This window comes from Panonychus citri, unplaced genomic scaffold, assembly GCF_014898815.1.
Source record: "Panonychus citri isolate SS breed McGregor unplaced genomic scaffold, ASM1489881v1 Contig00020, whole genome shotgun sequence".
NCBI lineage: Eukaryota > Metazoa > Arthropoda > Arachnida > Trombidiformes > Tetranychidae > Panonychus > Panonychus citri.
The window spans coordinates 1-21,055 of record NW_026515425.1 but is presented as its reverse complement, the minus strand read 5'-3'; the positions used below and the strand labels follow the sequence as shown (position 1 = coordinate 21,055).

The 21,055-nt window shown below is 30.7% G+C and overlaps 2 protein-coding genes and 1 non-coding gene across 3 annotated transcripts; 1 reads left to right on the top strand and 2 right to left on the bottom strand.

Moving 5' to 3' along the window:
- Positions 1-16,733: 16,733 nt before the first annotated feature.
- LOC128394384 (U1 spliceosomal RNA) lies at positions 16,734-16,899 on the bottom strand. Its single transcript, XR_008326356.1, has one exon. It is a non-coding gene; the product is annotated as a U1 spliceosomal RNA (small nuclear RNA).
- Positions 16,900-17,202: 303 nt separating this feature from the next.
- On the top strand, positions 17,203-18,737 carry LOC128394363 (peptidyl-prolyl cis-trans isomerase 6-like). Its single transcript, XM_053354689.1, has 4 exons — positions 17,203-17,392; positions 17,709-17,831; positions 17,944-18,237; positions 18,317-18,737. Exons 1-4 carry the CDS (start codon positions 17,291-17,293, stop codon positions 18,449-18,451), a joined length of 654 nt encoding a protein of 217 aa, XP_053210664.1. The 5' UTR covers positions 17,203-17,290; the 3' UTR covers positions 18,452-18,737.
- Positions 18,738-19,463: 726 nt separating this feature from the next.
- LOC128394352 (uncharacterized) lies at positions 19,464-21,049 on the bottom strand. Its single transcript, XM_053354678.1, has 2 exons — positions 20,291-21,049; positions 19,464-20,187 (listed from the first exon to the last, which is right to left on the bottom strand). Exons 1-2 carry the CDS (start codon positions 21,040-21,042, stop codon positions 19,656-19,658), a joined length of 1,284 nt encoding a protein of 427 aa, XP_053210653.1. The 5' UTR covers positions 21,043-21,049; the 3' UTR covers positions 19,464-19,655.
- Positions 21,050-21,055: the final 6 nt, after the last annotated feature.

The following is a 21,055-nucleotide window of genomic DNA, read 5'->3' as shown; positions in this document are numbered from 1 at the left end:
AACGTGTCCTTCGGGATACATCCTCACGGACCTTGAAAATCGTAAGGCCAAACACTTCAATTCTATTCAGTCCTGTGGTCTCGTTTGACATTCTAATGACTGTGAGCTCTTGAGATATTCAGTGAAATCAGCTTTAGTTGATAAAAACGACCTGCATGATAATATAACCAATACTTACAGACTGGGCAACGTTTTTCTCCATACATAAGTATCGTTGATCACGGAGATACGATCTGACTTCGTCCTCTGTTATTTCTCTACGGCCGGGATCGCGAATGAAATTTAAAAACACTAAAAACGAGAGAGTTCAAGGGTAAATCTTTTAAACAGTTTAAAATCCTAATCTGATCATCAGTGAAATCATAGATAGGGTTTAATCTTCTCATTTTTAATGAGAGTATTAAAATCTCGTACCTGAAATTTTAAACTACAGGGCTATTCAGCTATTTTCGCCGATGTTTTTTGAGATAATCTCAGCAACGAAGAGTGAAGGCGACTTGAGTGGTATGAGTTTGAGCGATACTGGATTGTCATATTAAAAGATCAAGGTCATTCAGGTCACTGGTGAAATAACGAGTTTCAAGGTCATTTTATGGTCATTTTATGATTTTCCAAGCTTATTCATCCTGGGCAAGATTTTGAAGTTTGTTGTAACTGTTAGGGAAATAGCTTCATTTTAATCGTAATTAGTTGACCACCCCATCGTCCATTGATTACATCACAATCTCCTCTAGGGAATAAACCCTTATGTATAAATACAAAGCCTTTTTACATTACATTAATAGTTAATATTTTCACCCTTATGTCCTTTAATTAACCCTATTCAAAATCTCTCATTGTGCTTTCTACCTAAACCATCCTTAAAACTACCACCAACTAAAGTCTCTTTAATTAGTGTTTCAATAAAAGTTATTTTGTTCCGATACGATCTTTTTATTCTGAGCTCTCTTATCGAGAATCCCCAACAGTAACTGTCAAGCAGAAAATATTGCAGTTTAATTAAAAAGTTCAATTACTGAGATTCTTTAATTAACAAAACTTATCTTAACAGTTGAATACAAAGACATACGAGCCTGAAAACTTGATACTGGTGTTTTCACACATACTTTTTTATGGTAATGCCTTCAAATGACCTTGAAACGCGTTATTTTACCAGTGACAACTTTTAACGAGGACTGTACAAGTGTAATTTGTCGATATCAACAAAGTTAATAGTTTAATTGATTGTAGTAATCGAAAGTTTCAATTGTATCAAGCCTTTGGCAGTTTTAACTTAATCTCATTCACATTGTTACTTTTGCAAGATTATTGCTTATCTATTATGTTTCATAATTCATATCATCATTTGTAGATTACAATGTTAGTGATGATAAAAGGATAATAATAATGATGATGATATGAAGGAGGAATATAAAGACGAAAATGATTACTTTTCTGTAATCTTTTTCCACTGGTCAGTAACAAGTAAAGTTAATCAATTTTGATCAATTTGATGATATGTTCAAGTCCCAGTCACTTCTTTATCTACTTCGTCTTTGGGTTGACATTTCATCTTAAATGTATATAACATTGTTAAAAGGAAATATTTATCTCCATCTTTGGAGAGATGATGAAGGAATCACGGTTCACCTAATGAATGATGATGATAATAATAGTAGGAGGGAGTAAGGGGATAAATATCATGATAACAATCATTTATCATAGACACACAATGTAAAATGATACAAAGTAGTGCAAAAAATACTCAACTTTTCATGTGATTCGGTTTAGTTCCTATTGGTTGTATACTTTTCTGATATCTTGGCATTTGAATTTGATCAGTAAAGATGTGAAACTTTACCAATTTGTTTAATTAATAAGAGATGGAATTTGTAGCAATTGATTATTGATAATAAATTTCTTCGATATGATTAGATTGAGATGGTACATTTAACTAATTGCCAACAATATTGGATTGGAATCATTTTCTTGTGATTTATTTCTCATCAAACACTTTTTTCTTTCAGTTACTTCAGCAAATCAACTTGTGTCCTTAACTGTAACTCCGTTTATCCAGAATTTTTTTATCTTCTTCTCACTCCCAGTCCCTTTAATCATTTGAAATCATAAATTTGCCACTTGAGTTGTATAGTTGGGACAAAAGGAAGATGGAAAAGACAAAGATGGAGGATAATCAAAAAGATAACAGGGTAACCATCAATCTTAAGCCTATCAGAAAATTCATCCAATTATTTTGATTCCAAGGAAATTGTTCCCAACTTCTCATATCATTTCAGCTCATCTACAGAAAAGCAATTCAAGAGTAACAACAAGCCAACACACACACAGTTTTCATAATGATAATGATCATCATCAAGGCAAAGGGTACATAGAATATATATTTCATCCTGAGATGATGATGATGATGATGATAGAGATAAAGATGAAAAAATTGCTCCCTGAGTTGAGAGAAATGAAAAAGCATGGAAAGGAAGTTACAGAAAAAAAAAATTCATTCTGAATGTTTCATTATTTCTCGATTCAGTTATCGATTGAATTTTGAACAAAAAAAAACTCAATAACATTCAGTGTTTCAGGAATCAAAGTTTTCATCTGAACAATCAAATTTTAAACACCATGATAAACAATAACAATTTAAACCAAAGTATTAATATAAAGGTTATAACAACAATAGATAATCAATTTTGTGACAAAAAAGGATGAATTGATTTTCCGGATTCATGGGCGACGTAAACGATTTCCCATAATAATTCATTCTTGTCGAGAGTGGAAATGTTCATGAATCTTTCATCATCATATCGCTTTGATATGTTGTATTAGTTCAATATTAATACTTTAATGAAGATGACTAATTATGAATTGTAATTAACTATGAATACTATCCATGTATCTAACCTTGATATTAAAGCTAAGTTGAGTTTTTTTCTTTCTTTATTTTGATAAAATGAAAGATAATGAACAAAGGTTCATGATGATACAAATCATCATCATTAACGTAAACATTATATGCAAAAGTCTAATAATGTCTGAAGAATGACAAAAAAAAGTTCAGTGTCACTAAATTTATTCAGTCTATTCTGGGGGGTTCATTATGGTTCCTTTTGTTTATTATTTTATTAAGTTTGTTCATTATCAGTTTCATGTTGATGGAAAAGTTATTCAGAAACAGGAAGCAAAATCTTGCTAACTCAAGGTTACAAATTATTATTAGTTATTCAATCTTGAAACTTGCGAAACTTTTTATGTTAACCTGAGTATTAGTATCAAAGTTAAGTGTTGAACAAATTACTTGATATCATGAACTTATTATCCTATTGAAAGAAAGTCTGTTAAGATGAATGTTAATTAATTTATAAAGAGAATGAGAGAGGAAAGGGTGAGAAAAGGGTGAGGTCTTGCTCTTTAACTGGGAAGTGGCTGATGATGAGGAAGATGGAAGAGGTGAAAAGGTGAATAAAGTGTAGAAGACTGTGAGAATAGTTTTCAGTGGAGAAAATATGATGATGAGGAAGAAGAAGAAGAATGTATGATTGAAGAATTTTCTCTTTTTCTTTTTCATCTTTAGGATCCATTGATTTAGTTTCGAGAATGAATCTTTGAAAAAGCTTCATGATGAAGGAAAAGATGAGGGGTAAGAATAGAATTAGAAAATGTTATGTAACAATGTCAACATGAGAATAACTTTCTATCTATTCTCTTCTTCATCTTCATCTTCTTTTCTTCTTCATCATCTTTCATCTTGTGTTGATCTCTTTTTTTTCACTTCTCTACACAACAAGACACCAAACAAGAACAACACTTTTTTTCCTTCTCCTGTTATATAACAAGATCAGAGAAAGAGATTGAGATGAAATTTTGGAAAAGAAAAAGAAATTGGAATTGGAAGAGCAATTGGATAATCTTTATCATCCTGTACTCATCCTTTTACCCACCACCCTCTCCATTCATCCACCCACAGTCTTCCTTAGTCCTCTTAAGATATAAATCACCTGAAATCTCTGTGAGAAGAAAAAGATTTTTTTTTCTGCTAAAATGATTAGATGTGTTATTCTGCCTACTGATTTGATTTACTTTGACTCTCTGGTGATTTTCATATTTATCAATTATCGGATTAGCAGAATGAAAGTTTTGATCTGTAAAAATTTCGAGTTAATATAATTTTGGTTTCTTTTATCACCAAGAGAGTATTAAGTTTACATATGATATTTTCCGTCTAATATTCAAATTAGAACATTTTTACTATCATTTCCTCTGTATTCTTGGGAGAGAAATGATACTTTGAAATGATTCAGTTACCATGAATCGTCCTGGATCAATAGATGAACAATAATTTTCAGCAATCATGATATTACTGATTGTTGATATTATTTGTTGTGCTTGTGATGTTGGGTAAAGCGATATAACAATTTCTGATTCACTTCATGGTGATATTATCATTATTATTTTTCATCAATTTTGTGATGATAAAGGGAAAACAAGGTTGAGTTAACATGTGTTGACTCTCTCTCTCTCTCTCTCTCTCTTCATGATAGTGTTCATAGAAAGTTCTGAAAAAGTTTTTTCGAGACTATTATCATTTTTCTGCTTTATCTTGAAACCAGAAAATCAGTTGATATTTCATATCAGAAATATGAATTATGGCTCAGGTCAGCGATATTATTATTATTTGTTCAATCAGATTTAACCAGCTACGGTTAAGCAAGCAATAAATGGGAAACATCAGGGAGGAGAAAAATAAGAAAGTTCTTGTCTCAAAGTCAAATCAAGTTCGAGTTCAGAACTTTTTTGTGCTTCATCTTCTTTTTCCCTCCTCCTCTTCAAACATAATCTGTTATATTACATGTTAGATGATATTAATGATAATATAACTTAAGAAAAAAAAAGTTATCAAATGTTGTACAAAATGTTCACATTTTGACAATGGCTCATGATCATCAGGGTGAATTATCAACACTTGGGATCCCAAAGATTATAAGTAAGATCTTTTAAAATTACGACTATTTACTCAGTGATTGTAATAATATGAAACTTTTCTTCCAGAGGCAATGAAATAAATGAACAAGATCCTGATGATGAAGATGAAAAAATTATTTTTGTACTATTTTCATCTCGAATCCAAAAGGAAAACCATATCTAACAATATAATCGATATCTTTGGTCTTCGTATATAATGATGGTCAATTTAGATCTGATATGATGTAAGTTAGAGATGAAAAAATTTGTTTTCTTAAGAGAAAGTCCACCTCTTTGCTTGGTCCACCCTTGTCTCTCTTTTCCACCTTAATGATCACCTCCATATCATCTACATCATCAGATGACTTAACATGGCTGCTCATGTTTTTTACGATTATATCAATGTTTGTTTCTGTTGTCAATAAGTTTTTTATACACTGGACTTGATCCATGTAGAGCGTTAATCATCACCATGAGCTGACCAATGAAATTTTTTGCCTTCTTTTACCCTTGTGGGTGTGTAATCTGAGCTTCTGGTCAGAAAACAAGGAGTAAGTATCCGGCAAGGTTAGAAGAGCCTCCAAACTTATTAGCCTGCTCACTGTTATTCAATGTCCACTCCTGTGAATGTTATCCCTGTAGTCCCTCCACCCTGTTTGTCTCTCTTCATGCCTTAACTCAATGATGATGACAATAATTTGAAGCTTATCTATGGTCATCAAAGTCCATTATGGTTACTTTTTATCACCATCATCATCAACAGCAAATAGTAACAACAAATGATGACAGTTATGTTGTCTCCAATATTGTATTATCATTGTAGTATCAACATAATATGATATAAATACAAGCAAACAATTGTAACTCAAAATGTTTAATAGCTTTTGATTCTGGTTATCAACATGAAATCCTGAAGATCATGACAATCCATCTGAGATAAGAAAAAGAAGAGAAAAAAAAAACGATTTCGAATTTCAAGAATTCGATCCCTTGTTAAGTAAATACACTTGAAACTTCATAATAATACAAATTGTTTGTTCACGATTAGCACAATTTCACATTCAATCATCATCATTATCATCACCATCGTTTACTTTACTATTATTAATGAACAAAACTGTGGATGAAAAAAGTTTCACTCATTAACTTTACCCACTTCCTCCTCCTTCTACTCCCATGAAATCATCATGAGCGTCAAATGCATTAAATTTAATGATAAACTCAACATTTTCATTCTCAATGTAAACAACATTGTCTATCACCATTTACTGTTGATTAGCCATTAGATTAAATAATACTAATGTGTTCATGGTGGGTACAAGAAACGGAAGAAATTGAAAAGTTATCATTATCTTTATTATCATCATGAAAATGATTGTAAAACTCACAACTTTGAATGAAATCTAAATGCTAATATAAAATCAAGGAATGAAGATTTATTCATGTTCAGTAAACTTGAATTGTTGAATTATCATTGTCACTGAAACTTTACCTTGATTTATTTCTCACCCATTGAACTTTTTTCCTCTTCCCCTGTATATCAACCATAAATGATGAAAATCTTTCAAAAATAAAATTCTCTAACCATGAATCATATCAACCATAACTCAGTTACATGGTAAGAAAAAAAGTTCAATAGCAAAAATCAGATAAGATGACAAGCTCGCTAACTTATTAATATAACATTTACATACCCAGAAGACTCATCTCAGGCTTGAAGAATCTACATCTTCATTTGTCTTCACCAATCAACTACAGAGGTTTTTTCATTCATTTATCTATCATCTTCACCTTTACATTCACCATGTAAGTATTGAACCATTAGATCGTAGCCATCATCACCACCACCACCACCATCATCATCATCAACAACATAATCATCATTATCGTCAACCTGAGTATCTTCCCTGTAAATGAAGATCCATAAAAAGGTAAATTAACTCAATCTCTTATATTAATTATCACGATTTTTCATCAATCTTAATTTCAACTCATTTCAAGTTTATGGTGACAAATTTTGGATCTACAATGAACTCAGAATTTCAAATAAAATGAAAACTTTTTTTCTCTTTCTTTCTTCTGTGTCTATTTTAAAAGTTCATTGACTTTAGGTAGTTAATCTAATTCCTTAATTTAATCAACAATTATCAGATCAATTGTTATCCAATTGAGATACAGATTCTCCTTACAATTGTTATTATTGATCAGTTTGATGTAAGATGTTTATATAAGCTTTAATCCTTCCCTTATAATAATATTATCGATGATTAATTCCGAATCAAATGACTAATAATAATTATCTTAACAATTAATTGGCTTATATTACAACTGTTGAAAAAAAGTGTCAACAGCTCAAATTGTCGGATTAAATGGGTGGAAAATTTTCTTCCTTCCTCTTTATCATCTTTCCATCATCATCTCTTTCATCACCTTCATCATCCTCATCATCATTCACCTTAATCACCTTTGAAATCACCTTGTCAATGGATCTTATTAATTTTAAATGGCGTAAGTAATTGTATCATCATCTTATTGTAAGTAATCATCTGGAATCTGATGATAAAGGAATCAAGTTAATTAACAGAAAGTAATTAAATGAAATGTATATTTATCAAAGCTCAATCATCAAAATCAAATGAATTCATGGTGATGGCAAAGAGAAAAGGATTTCATATATAAACTTTGATAACTTTGTCGTGATGATAATAAAACATGATGAGGATGCTAAAGATTGAATAAACTTTCAGGCTGAAGAAAAAAAAAATCACAATAATATCAACTTGTCATAGTGATAGCATCATATTCAAGGGGGACACTTTTGGTATACAATTACATAAAGTATTAGCATCTATCAGGAAAGAGGCAAGAAAAAATGTTGACAGCAGATTAGCAACATGAAAATAGTATAAGGTGAACACAGATTAAGTCCAATTCTGATAACTAATATTATCATTATCATAGTAATCATCATCATCATCATCATCTGTATCAGATATAATGTGTTTGGATACTTGGTTTTTTTTGCCCTTCTTCCTGCTCATCATCTTACACTGACTCATTTTCATGATGATCATGTATTTGACATGATAATAGGAAATTTATTTTCACTCCAACAATGACAATGTAACGCTTACTCCCAATCGTTTATTTTTCATGCCTAAATAACAACAATACCCAATAAAATATAATAAAACCGAGGCTTCATCATAGCTCAACAAAAGGATCTTTGAATATTACATTTGATATCATGGATATTTTTTTAACAATTTTCATTCCGATGATTCTGTTGATGGTGTTGATGATAACTCATAATCTTCAATTGAAAATCCTTTATTTTTCCGAGGGAAAAAGTTGTTTCTCTGGTGATTCTCATGGAATTGTAAGAATCTCTCTTTTTTCATCTTCTTTTTTTCTTCCTTCACTCCACAACATTTTCATCTTTGTTGCTGGTTGACAAGTTCAGATTGTTCATGTTATTCAGTGTTTTCATCATCACTGATGATGATCAGGTTAGATAATCTTACTCAGATTTGACAAAAAGTTCAGATGATTGTTTGTGAATCAGGTTTCTGTTGGAACCATGTTTTATAACGATAACATAATAATGACAACAAATAGCATTCCATAGACGATTTTGATGATCATCATGATAAAAAATGTATCCTCGGAAAGATAATAATAAAAATAATAGTAGTTGATATGTTTCATTGAGATTATTAACAATAAAAGATAGAAGCTCTATCATGATGATGATGATGAAAAAAGATGAGGCTATAAAGGCTAAAGAGAAAGAAGAGTAAACTTCCGTTTCCTGTTATATCCACTTAATACAAGTAGCAATGATACCATTTGATTGTTGATAACCTTTCCTATGATTATGGTTATTGCAATATTACATCATGATGATGATTATGATTGTTTGTTACAATTCAAGTGAAACATTTAGAATAAATCAAAATATAAGTGAATAGTTAAGAGATGCGATGAGAAACGTTTATCCACTAAGCTGAACCATTCATCCACCAAAAATGATAACAATAACTCCCAGGGTTGAGAAACATTAATCGCTCCCCCTGATAACAAATGTCTAATCCATTTGGACTATGGATTAGACTCTCTCTCTCTCTCTCTCATTTTGTTTCTTATTTTACTCACTCTATGGAATAAGGTTAAGGCTGAAGGAAAAAAACTCGCTGACAACACTTATCTTGAAAACCTTTTTAGTGGACAAAATGAAATCGATTGACCATGAAAATGATGAAACTCAGTGAGACAGAATTTTTTTTCTTCTTCCTCTTGTTCATAAAAAATTTCAACACGTTCATAATGATAGAAACCTCTTTGTAAAAGTATAAGGATGACTGATGCCAAGTCTAAACGATTTTTATTTTGGAAATGATCTTATTAATTGTGATAATTGAATGTAATTGATTGTCCAAAATTTGTTATTTCTTTGGAAAAGTAACTTGGAATTGGAAGGAAACAATCAAATGTCATGTTCTCACTAAGATGTATACTGAAAAGATTCATCTAAATGTCATCATCTCAATCAACTTGATTAGTACAATTGGATATGCATATCTGCGTGTAATTAGATAATTGCAATTGCTTAAATCCACAAGTATTAGGCTTATATTTTCACCCAAACATTATACTATTAGAATCTACCAAAGTAATTGTTTCTTTGCAAAAAAACCTCTGGGATTTAAAGTAAGTGGCTCTTGCATTGGTAAACGCAGGGGAGAGTGTGGTAGGTGTGGTGGTTGATTAAATTGATCTGGTTGCAACTACTGAATCTTTCACTTTATTATCAATCAATGGTTAATAACACAGTGAGAATCCTGGAGAAATTGGAAAGAAAATTGTTTCTTGAAAAGTTTTTATTGATTTGCAGTTTTGATTAAATTGTGCAAATTTAATTGCAAACTATTTGTCTTTGAATAGTAAAGATGAAAAATTCAACAGTTTAAGTCACTCAGGTAAATATTTAATTTTTTTTTCTCTGTATTTAGATTTCATTTATTCAGTATGGTGATCATGATGATATATCAATGAACAGTGTTTACTTTTTTTTCATCAATTGCAAATTTGACTTGAAACTTTTTCTTTTGCTCTCAATTGAATGGGATGAACCTTTTTGTTTGTGATCTAACTGTAAATTAATACATAAAAACAGTAAAATAAATAAAACAGTGAAACAGGTTAAGTATTTTACTCAATCATGTCAACTTGTTAGCTCTTTTTACAGTTTATATTCAATTTGGTTTCTCACTATTCATCGATTCAAACCACGTTTAGAACTTTTTTTAAGCTTAGAACTTGTTTTCTTGGTGTTTTCGAGGGGAAAAAAACTTCGAACAAATGTAATCATGGTAAGAGATAATACTTCTTGATTGTGTCCAGTTTCCTAGAAATGTACTAACATGATTGGATGAATAAGTTGAGAAAGTGAAAGATAACATTTCATTAGATGTAAGACAGATATTCATCAACTATTGAGTTGTATTTTCATCCGATAATGATATTTGCATCAATCAATGATTCAGTTTGTACAAATGTTCACACAGAAACAAATGGACATTATCAAGGTTCGGAAGATGCTCATGAAATTCATTTATATCATGGAACAAGTTGAAATAAAAGGAAAAATAGAGCCCAAAATCTAGGAAGTTTTTTATCATGAATAATCAAAAAGGAAGAGGATATATAATACCTTCCATAGATTATTCCATTAATGTACATCTATGGGTATATCTGTGGAACTAGAAGATTGAAACAAAAAAAACTCTGAGAAGAAAAAATTGAAATGATGGTGAGATGAGAAGCTCTGGAAATCTGGAGATTGTTCAATTGAAAATTGTTAATCGATGAAATCAATAAACATGGTGAGCATCTTGGGTGAAGATCTTGTTAGATGGCAGTGAGAGTGAGAGTGGGATGATGATGATGATGATGATGCTTCTGATTTCGAATCTGATGATAATGATGAGGCAAAAAAAACGATTGATCCAAAAAGAGGGAGACTTTTTTTCCGCTAGCTTATAATGATACTATTAATTCTTGCCTTTATTGGTCAATTTAAGGTCTTTTTGGGTTCTATTAAACTGAACAACATTTCAAGCTCATTATTATCATCAGGCTTGTTTTCCAATCCATAACAAAGTTATAACTTGTTTTATTACTAGATAATGATACCCGATCATCATAGTAATCACCATGATGATACTTTCCAATCAGATGCTCTTTGCTAATCAATGAATGTTATTATCTTAATTTGTGTACAATTTTAATTTTCGATTATCCTGATTTTATCGAGCTACTTTTAAATAATCACTAATATCCCATGAATATTCAAGTACCGAATTACACTCTCCATCATGTTTAATCGAGGGTGTAAGTTGCATTCATCTCAGAACTTTACGTTTCAATATTGAATATTTTCCTCTCAGTGATATTATCAATATTGTTACTCGATCCAATCTTTGAAACTCTAAAGTTCTGGGATATTAACTTTTTTTTTTGATTTTTTTTGGGCTATTCCTGAACAACATCTGATTGTAACGATAGAAATGGCATTTTATATTTACCATGATGATTGTGTGATTGATCAAATGATCAACTGAATTCAGAATCCCGTTGAAAATAAGAAACTGGTTTATTTTCTGATTTGCAATTCGTTGAAACCCTCAGAATTTACAAAGCTATTTCCAAGGAAAATATGATTTATCGTTACCAAAATAATACTTGATTATTTGATGAAACAAAACTCAAACCCATTTGGTTCAAACTGACCATTAGATAAATGGAACAATGATTGTTATTGCTACTAGAAGATAATCTTATCTAAATCACCATAACTCAGATTAATCACATTGGTTTAAAAAATTAGCTAATGGAAAAGTCATTTAAGGGTCAAATTGTCAAAAATATTAGAAAAGTTAAAAACAATTATCTGGAAATGAGTTGATTAGATTAATGTTTGCAACCAAAGTACTAATTAAATAGTCAGAATTAAATGGAGAGCTGAACTAACTATGGAATTGTCATCAACAGTTGACAAAGTCTAGTTCGCGCTTTTTTCATAAACTATCAACAATAATCAACTGTTACAATTAAAATCTACAATTACTTTTAAACTGATCTTTTGAGTTTCTCTTTTAAACTCTTCAATTTGAATTGTAATCGTTGAACAATTAACGCGAAAAGGAATGACATCTATTGTTCTTGAAAGGAACTAAACTGTTTTAAGATCATAATTCTATTAATAATTCTGATTAACTGATCAAAAGTCGTGATAATTGGATGAAATCATCAGAAGATCGTTTTAATAGTAAACAAATGTCTCGATAAATGATTAAGATTATCAATAGAATGATTAAAGATTAATAAGTATTTTGTTCATTATCATGATTGAAATCTAAATCCTAATCTAATCACTTGATGGGTAAATTAAAACGAATCATTTTGAAAATGATTCGTTTAGATGTTAAATTGTTGATTTTCAATTGACTTTTACTTTGAAATGGTTAATCTTGATCTTGTTTATGATTAAGAAGATAATTTTAAATCTATTGATCATAATTAATTAAAATTCCATTCAGCTCTATTGAGTTTAATTTCAACATGATACATCAATTGATTAATCATTGAATTAGATAATCAACAATTAAAAAGAAATGAGTAAAATGAAATAAATGAAATGTTAATTGTAAACAGTCAAAGTTAATTTATGAAATTAAATCATGTTCCCAATGTTTGATAAACAATTTGTTTTTTCAATTAAGTTCATGTAAATTCATTGAGATCAAGAAAATAATCAATAATAAATCATTAACCTTGTTAATCAAATGAGAGGAAGACAAAACTTTCACAATCAACTAATTATAAACATCATTACTGGTAAATTCATACATTTGTATTACTTACAATCAATGTAACACTTTCAACAATCAACTAGAGATTTAATTTGATAAAATATCAAATCTTAATCTTAACATTTCTGCTAATAAATCATCATCCAGTTAATCAATAAAAATAACAACATTGATAAATCATGTTAATCACTCATTACAATTAACTTTCATAAGTGTATTGCAATTGACGACAATCAGTTGATTAAAATGTATTAATGAAATCAGCTTTACCTTTTTCAGGTTAATTAATATGATTTTTTGCTCGATTGTCTAATTGCCAGATAATTAATTGTAATGAGTGTGAAAATTAATCGAGTCTATGAGATTGAATTTTCTTAGGGACAATTAAGTTTCACTGATTTTTTACATGAAAGCTCAAAAGTTCATTGTTATTAATAATTATGATTCAGCAATTAAAGGTAAATTTGAATATTAATTCAATTGTTGATAAGGATAAAATTTCAATTCATTAGATTATTTGATTAGATGTGGATTATCAACAACGACAATTGATCAATTAATTAACTTGCACTGACTACTATTCAATCAGCATTAATAGCAAAAATAGGGTAATGTGATTAATTAATTGTAAACAATTAGAAATGAGTTAATCAGTTTACTGGAAAACTTTGAGTCAAATCAAATCACTTTTTCTTGATTGTTGATTGCTAATGAAACAATACAAATTGTTACCAAGAATCAGATTAATACTAAATGAAAACAATTATTCAATAACAAATAATAAAATAAATAACTTTTTCCTCTTCAACAATTAACTATCATTGAGTAATTAGATTTAATTGTGATAACCTTGACTTAGATTTTAAATGTTTACATTCAATAATAATTAACCAAAAATATAATATAAGAAAAATAAAACTAAGCCATTCGGATGTTGATCATGATGATTAATTAATTCAATATCAGCAACCAGAAACACCAGTAATTTAATTGCTAAAATTTAAATTGTCGTTTATTTTTATCTCTAAATAAACTAATTGTAAATGATTAACTAATCAGCTAACCTAAAATTTGCATTCGTTTAGTTTGAGAAAAAAAAACTTGTTGACACTTTAAATTGACTTTTTACCAGAATTACAAACTAAATTAAAACAAGTCTAATCTAATTTCTTTTAAAAATAAATTGTCAACTAATCGTAAACTTCAATCAATCAGGAAACATGAATGTAATTTATTCAAAAATAGTTGAATTGGAATCAAAGTTCATCTTATGAAATTTCAATTTTATCTCAATCGGTTCAGTTCATTGGAAAAATGTATTCGATCATCAGAAAATTACCATTGGAAAAAAGAGAGAAAAGTCATCAAGAGTAATTCAGATTGTCGAAAATTACTCATCATCATATGAATTTTATCTTCTTTCTCTTTCTCTCTTTCTTTTATCTTTAATTGTATCTGATATTCCAACCAGAGAGAAGCCTCTTCATCCCGAATGCTCATAACAGTTTACTCATTTCTCTTTGAATCTTCATCAGCCGCTCCCTTTTTTCCTCTTTTCAATCTTCTCTCTTTCTCTCTCTTTCTCTCTCTTCCATCTCACGCCATTTATCTCATTAACTGACTCTCTCTTTCCTCCTTCATTTTTTCTCTTTACTTGCTCTCCCTCATCATCATCATCATCATCATAATCTCTCTCCCTTTACAGTAACACACTCACACAAAAGTGTAGCCAATTTCCAGTTTGGGTTGAGCTTAAATAGCCACAAACATTGACGAACCATAATCAGTTTCAAATTGTCATCCAGGATCTAAATTTGATTCAGTATCATAATTAAAGTGGTGATCACTTCAATTCTTCATCTCTAACCAATTAACAGTTATTTTCTCTTCTTTGTATTAACAATATCAACAAGTGAATCTAAATAAAAATGGCAAACCCAAAGGATATCATCGCAACCATCATCAAATATGCCATCATGATCATCACCATCATCATATTGGTCAAGATCACCGTTGACCTTGTCCAACATGGTAAAAGTTTCCAAACAGAAAAAATTATCTACTTCGTTTGTACCTATGTTGTCTTACTATTTGCTCTGTTTGGTGCTTGGAAAGAGGAATTCCTTTACCTGGTCATCGCTGGTGTCGCACTGATCCTTGACCTCGCCTTCGCCTGGGGCGCAGATGCTGGAGTAGCTGTTAACAACAGTCTAGTTGTCGCATTAACGATTCTCGTCTGTATCATGGCGGCTTTACTCAAGTTTTTCAACGCGAGATCAGTTAACGTTGTTTAATTACCGTTAACCATCAGTTAATCAATCATATTAACCACAAGGATCCTCACCCCCGACCCATCATCATGAAATTCACTCTCCTCGAATCCCACCATCACCATGCCAATCACCTAATCTCACCCAGGCCAAACAAAACCTTTCATCTAATCCACGATTATTATACTTAATTCACAATCAATTGTTTTTTTTTATATTATCCTAAACTTATTACATAATTTGATTATAACTGTTTCAATATTATCCATTATAATCATTACAATTTATGCCTTCATCATATAAAGAAACAAAAAGTTTTTTTGCTGATTCAACTTGTTTTTAATCATTTAATCGTTAATCCCACTCTTAATCCCTTATTCAGAGTTGATCGTGAGAGTTTGTATCATCATCCAATTCCATCCTCTTTGCCTTTATTGGGCCTCATCAGTTTCCAAAAATATTGTTGTTTCTTTTGGCATCTTCTTGATGATAATGATGATATTGTTTCGCCTCTTTCTTTTCTTATCCCCTCTCTTCCAGTTTTCCTTGAAAAACAACAACAAACCGTCGTCATCCTCATCACCACCTTACCTTTTTCCATCTCAATCATCATCATCATCATCATCGTGTTTATCAAGAAACAAAAATCAACAAACTAATGAAATAACAACACGTTTGTCAGTTTCGATTCTTGTTTCCAGGTTAAACAATTTGATATAAAAAATGATTTAATGGGAAAAATAATCAAGTGAAAAGACTTGAAATTATGAATAATGATTATGATCATGTTGTTGTTGATCATGTTGATTGTGATGATGATATCGCACTGATGAGAATCGTTTATGATTCTTTGAATCGGCCTTGGCCAATCATCAGGATAATCAGGCAAAGATAATTGTCATTAAAACAAATTAAGCTCATGTTAGTCACAGTATGATAATTGTTGATGATCTTATATTCAATTGAGAATCAAATAATTACCTCTCTTGTCAGTTTTTTTCGCGTTTTTCTTGTTAATCAACAATTTAGATTTAGACTTTTTTTTCTGTTCAATAATATTGTTACCAACTTTCACAATGATCAGACAAAGTTACCAGGGTTAATCATGATTTAATAGTGTGTAATATAATAGTGATAACAATGGAAACGCCTGCGTTTCCATAGCTTAAATTGTTGTTTACCTTTGTTGTTGATTGTTTGTAGTAATAAAAAGATTTCAAAGTAATTAAAAGTTTCTCTTCTCGTGTGTAATCCGATTGTGTTTCAATTATGCTAAATTGCGAACCAATTGTTTTTTTCTATTAATCAAGGTAAACAATTAATTCAAGTTGATTATTTTCACTACCATTTGTTTCTTTCATAGAAACACGATAATTTGTTTTAATTTAGTTTCTGTTAACTTTTAATTGTCTTAAATGAACAATAGATTTTGAGTTTACTATTCAACTGAAATTTGGCTTCAATTTGTCAACTAGATTTGAATTGAGATTCTTTAGACTTTGGGCTTTCAAACATGGAAAATGGTTTGAGGAAGATTAACTGAAAACCCGAAAATTGGTCAAAATCGATTTCAAAGGGTCGATTTTACGTCCAATGGATCAGAGGTGCTTTTCTGCTCTTGTTTTATAATAGATAAAGGGGTGCTGCGCGAACGCAATCACCCCGCTACCAAAAATATCACTCCCCATCTAACTCGTTTTGAGTTAGTGGCGGGCTTCAGCCACTCTCGGAGTGCAATGAGAGGGCCTCGACCCGGAGTCCCTGCCTTTTTGATCACAGGGTTCTCGGAGCCAGGTAAGTATGCCTGTTAGGGAGAGTCCAAATCTTATATTCCAACAATGGAACTTGAAAAATACAGTCTCCTTTTTAATTCTTTAAATATAAGAATCAATTTAATTGAATGTTCATTTATTATTTTCTCATTTGATTGGAATCAATTTTTAAAATAGTAATTCGTGTTTATTTAATTAAAAATCATCTAATTTATTGGAATTAAAATCAATTATCTAATTCTGATTGAGTTTCTTTTCTTTTGGCTGTTGTTTTCTATTTTCTCAATAGATGTCAGAATTTTTTCTTTGTTATGATTGTTTAGTTTTTGTTGAAAGACTTTTATCATTACGTGTTAATTTTCTAAACCTTTGGTTATTTAATTTCATTTAAATTGTTAATTTTTAATTATTTTCTTAGAAAATGAACAATTTACTGTTTTTTTGTTTACTCACTTTTGCAATTACTGTTGCTCATTCCAGTCAAGATGGAACCAAAGCTAAAGGTCCAAAAGTGACTGATATTGTAAGTCTATTCCTCTTTTTCTAATTAATATAAATTTCTCATTAAATTCACTTAATTAATTCAATTTGTCATTCGCCAATTTCCAATGAGAAATCATCTTTCCATCTGCAAGTTTCATTGGGGTTTCCGATAAAATGGAAATAATTAAATTTTCATTGTAAATGTTTGTTCTCAGCTTAAAACACTATTCCTTGTGTTGTTGAGATCCTATGACAGAACCTCTTCTGCTTGTGATTCATTTGCTTATTTCAAACTTATTCATAGCTAATTGTAACTAATTGTAATCTTAATCAATATCTCTGTCTCTTTTCCTCAGGTATATTTTGATATTCAAATCGGCAATGAACCCATTGGAAGAATTGAAATCGGACTTTTTGGTAAAACTGTTCCTAAAACTGCAAAAAATTTCATTGGATTGGCTACAAGGCACAAAGATCAAGTATGTTGACAAAACTTCAAATTGTCTCATTAATCTAATCAATTGATGAGGAATAAAATTGTGATCTTTGTTTTCACTAATCTTGATAACTAATCTCTTTGTCTCTCATTAGCCAAGCTCTGATGGAAAATTAGTTGGATACAAGGGAAGTACTTTCCACCGAGTTATCCAAGACTTCATGATCCAAGGAGGAGATTTCACCAATGGTGATGGAACCGGTGGAGAGTCAATCTATGGCCGACGATTTGATGATGAAAACTTCAAACTCAAGCACTACGGTGCTGGTTGGCTTTCGATGGCCAATTCTGGTAAAGATACCAATGGTTCTCAGTTTTTCATCACAACCAAGAAAACTTCATGGCTTGATGATCGTCACGTTGTTTTTGGCAAGGTCATCAAAGGAATGGTAAGAAATAGTTGAAGCAAATGATTAACAACATTGTCAACTTATCGTTTAATTGAATCATTTTCAATTTTTCTCTCAGGATGTTGTTCGTAAAATCGAATCGACCAAAACAAGTAGTGGAGATAAGCCAGTTGAATCTGTTGTGATCTCTGACAGTGGTGTCCTTCCCGTTGAGGAACCTTTTTCCGTCACAAAGGATGATGCCACCGAGTAAAATACTCACAATCAACTGATCACAGGAATTGTTTCGTTCATACTTTCATTTCTGTTCAAGTTTCTATCAACTTCTTTCATTCCGGTAAATCTACTACAATTAGCCAATCAACCGAGAAAAATAATGCATCCTATGATTTTTTGATCGTAATTTGGGTAAAATAATAGACATTAATCAATTTTTAACACAAAAGCCAAACAATCAGTTTTCCTTAGAAAGTGATTCAGAAATCCAACTGAAATTCGGGTCACAATCATGATCAAAATAAACGCTCTAACCAAACCAATTTGCACTTGTTCTCAACATTGATTGTAAATTATTTTCGTGCCCTTTTTGATTAATAGCATGTAACTTATACTCACCTTTCTCTCTGTTGGTCCATTTGATGAATCTTGGACAATACTCTTTGTCCTGTAATAATTTTAGTAAAAATTCCCAAAGAAAAGTAGTTGAACCTTCACGAGACTTTCTCTTTGTTGAGCTCGGACATACACCGGCCACTCCTGGAGTTTGACCGGGACCAGTGAGGCTTTCAGGTGAACCTTTAGGCTTTCGTCCTTTCTTTTTCTTCATCAATGCCGATGCATTGTGATAGGAGAGATCTTCAGCTACACCGAGGCCTAATCCAGATGAACCAACAGTAATATCTAGTTAGTGGAGAAAAATTAAAATTTAATTAATTCCAATGATCATTATTAACCCATTCAATTGAAAAGGATCAAGTTATAAAAGATGATTAACTAATTAATAAACTTGTCTAATTATTTTTCCCTTTTTTTGTTATTCGATTATTACTAATTCAAAGTATTGGTAAACTGTTGTAAAGAGAATGAGATGTTGTTATATTATTTCAAATAATTAATTAGTCAATTCTAATTGCTATTTAGATCTAAATTACCAGAAAAGAAATGAATTCATTTGATACATCTTGAAGCCCGTAGTTTAGATTTCAAATAATCTCCCCATTCAGTTGATCAGCGATTTGTGACCCCAAGAATTGGACAGAGATTCATGATGATAGATTATAATTTTATTAATATTTCATTTGATTATATTTATAATTTGATACAAAGAAATTACTCTGATAGAAATCTTAGAAATTGATTAACGATTTCTAATCTTTCCAATACAATATTATGTAAATGAAGTTACAATGTGAACAATAAGATAATATATTTTTTTGTATAATAAGATTAGATTGAGATTATATAATTGTTTGAGGATAAGAATTAAGTAGATGAATTGATACCATTGTGATCAATTTTTTTTCTGTTCTTATTTCAAATAAGAATTGCCAATCATTTTTAGATGAATTGTATTTATAAGCTTTTTTGGTGTCTTTATCACAAAGAATTAGATCATCATTGTGATTCAATAATTCCAAGTTTTCGAAGGATAATTTCTCATCGATAAATTTTAATGTTCGCATCTTTGGGTTAGACACATCGCACTCTTGAAAGTCAAGTGACTCATCCAATTTGTAAATTGAATTGTTGATAATACAAGCGTGTGCCGATCGAGTCTCGGGGTCAGTTGAGAATAGGCTTTGGTCCATAACGGGTGATTGATAGACTAGAAATGTTTGAGATACGCGTTTACCATATTTCGAGGTGTTGTAGATTATGTGTTTACCAATTGCGTTGAATTTACCCTTGTGGTAAAGTATCATTTCAACGGCGTTCAATTCCTCCGATGATAGTGATTGAGTTGTATCGGGTTCAAGGGTTATCCATTTTCTTTCAAATTAACATTTCATTTCGAATCGATAAGATCAATAACAACAAGATTAGATTTAAGAAACATTTTCAATTGTTTTTGGGATACGATACGAATACTTACCCACTGCCAAGGGAAGATGGATCATCCATAATGTACTTGAACATTTGTCCATAGTACGAGTTTTCATCACCGAACATGTTGAGATATTTAAACTTTTTCTCCTTCCAATCTAAACGAATACCTTTGGTCCCAAAACCGTAAACGATATCGGTGATACTGTCATTGGTTATTAGATTGCAACAGAGATCATTTTTCAAAGTGAATTCACCACAATTGATCCAACGATTTGAATTCTTATAAGCTCGAAGTTGAATTACAGTTTCACTTAATTTATATATTGCAACGAGAAACTTGACTATGACTCGATTTTTTATTCCATCATTTGAGTTACTTGACTTTTCAACTTCGCCAATGTTACCATGATTGCTCCTGATCTTTTCCATGTCTTGTTCATTACAATGATTCCAACGGATACATTTCATCAACTGGTCTTTGTAAATTTTTCGTTCATCTTCATTCACTTGGATCCATCGGGTTATCGCATCAAACACTTGACATTCCGAGTCAATTATCAAATCCAGTTTACAAATGTATTCAATGGTTTCAGCTGAAAAGTTGAGAAAGGCTTGAGTATATGAGATTTGGTCGAAATGTCGATTAATGAAATGATTGATTATCTGTTTGTTAATCAGTCCAAATTGATATGGGGCATCAGTCACAGAAGATAAAGATTTAAGGACAGTTGGTAGTTTACAGATATTAAAATTATCAAGAAAATATCGACTACAAAGAACTTGTAGATTGTCCATCATCAGATAATCAGCA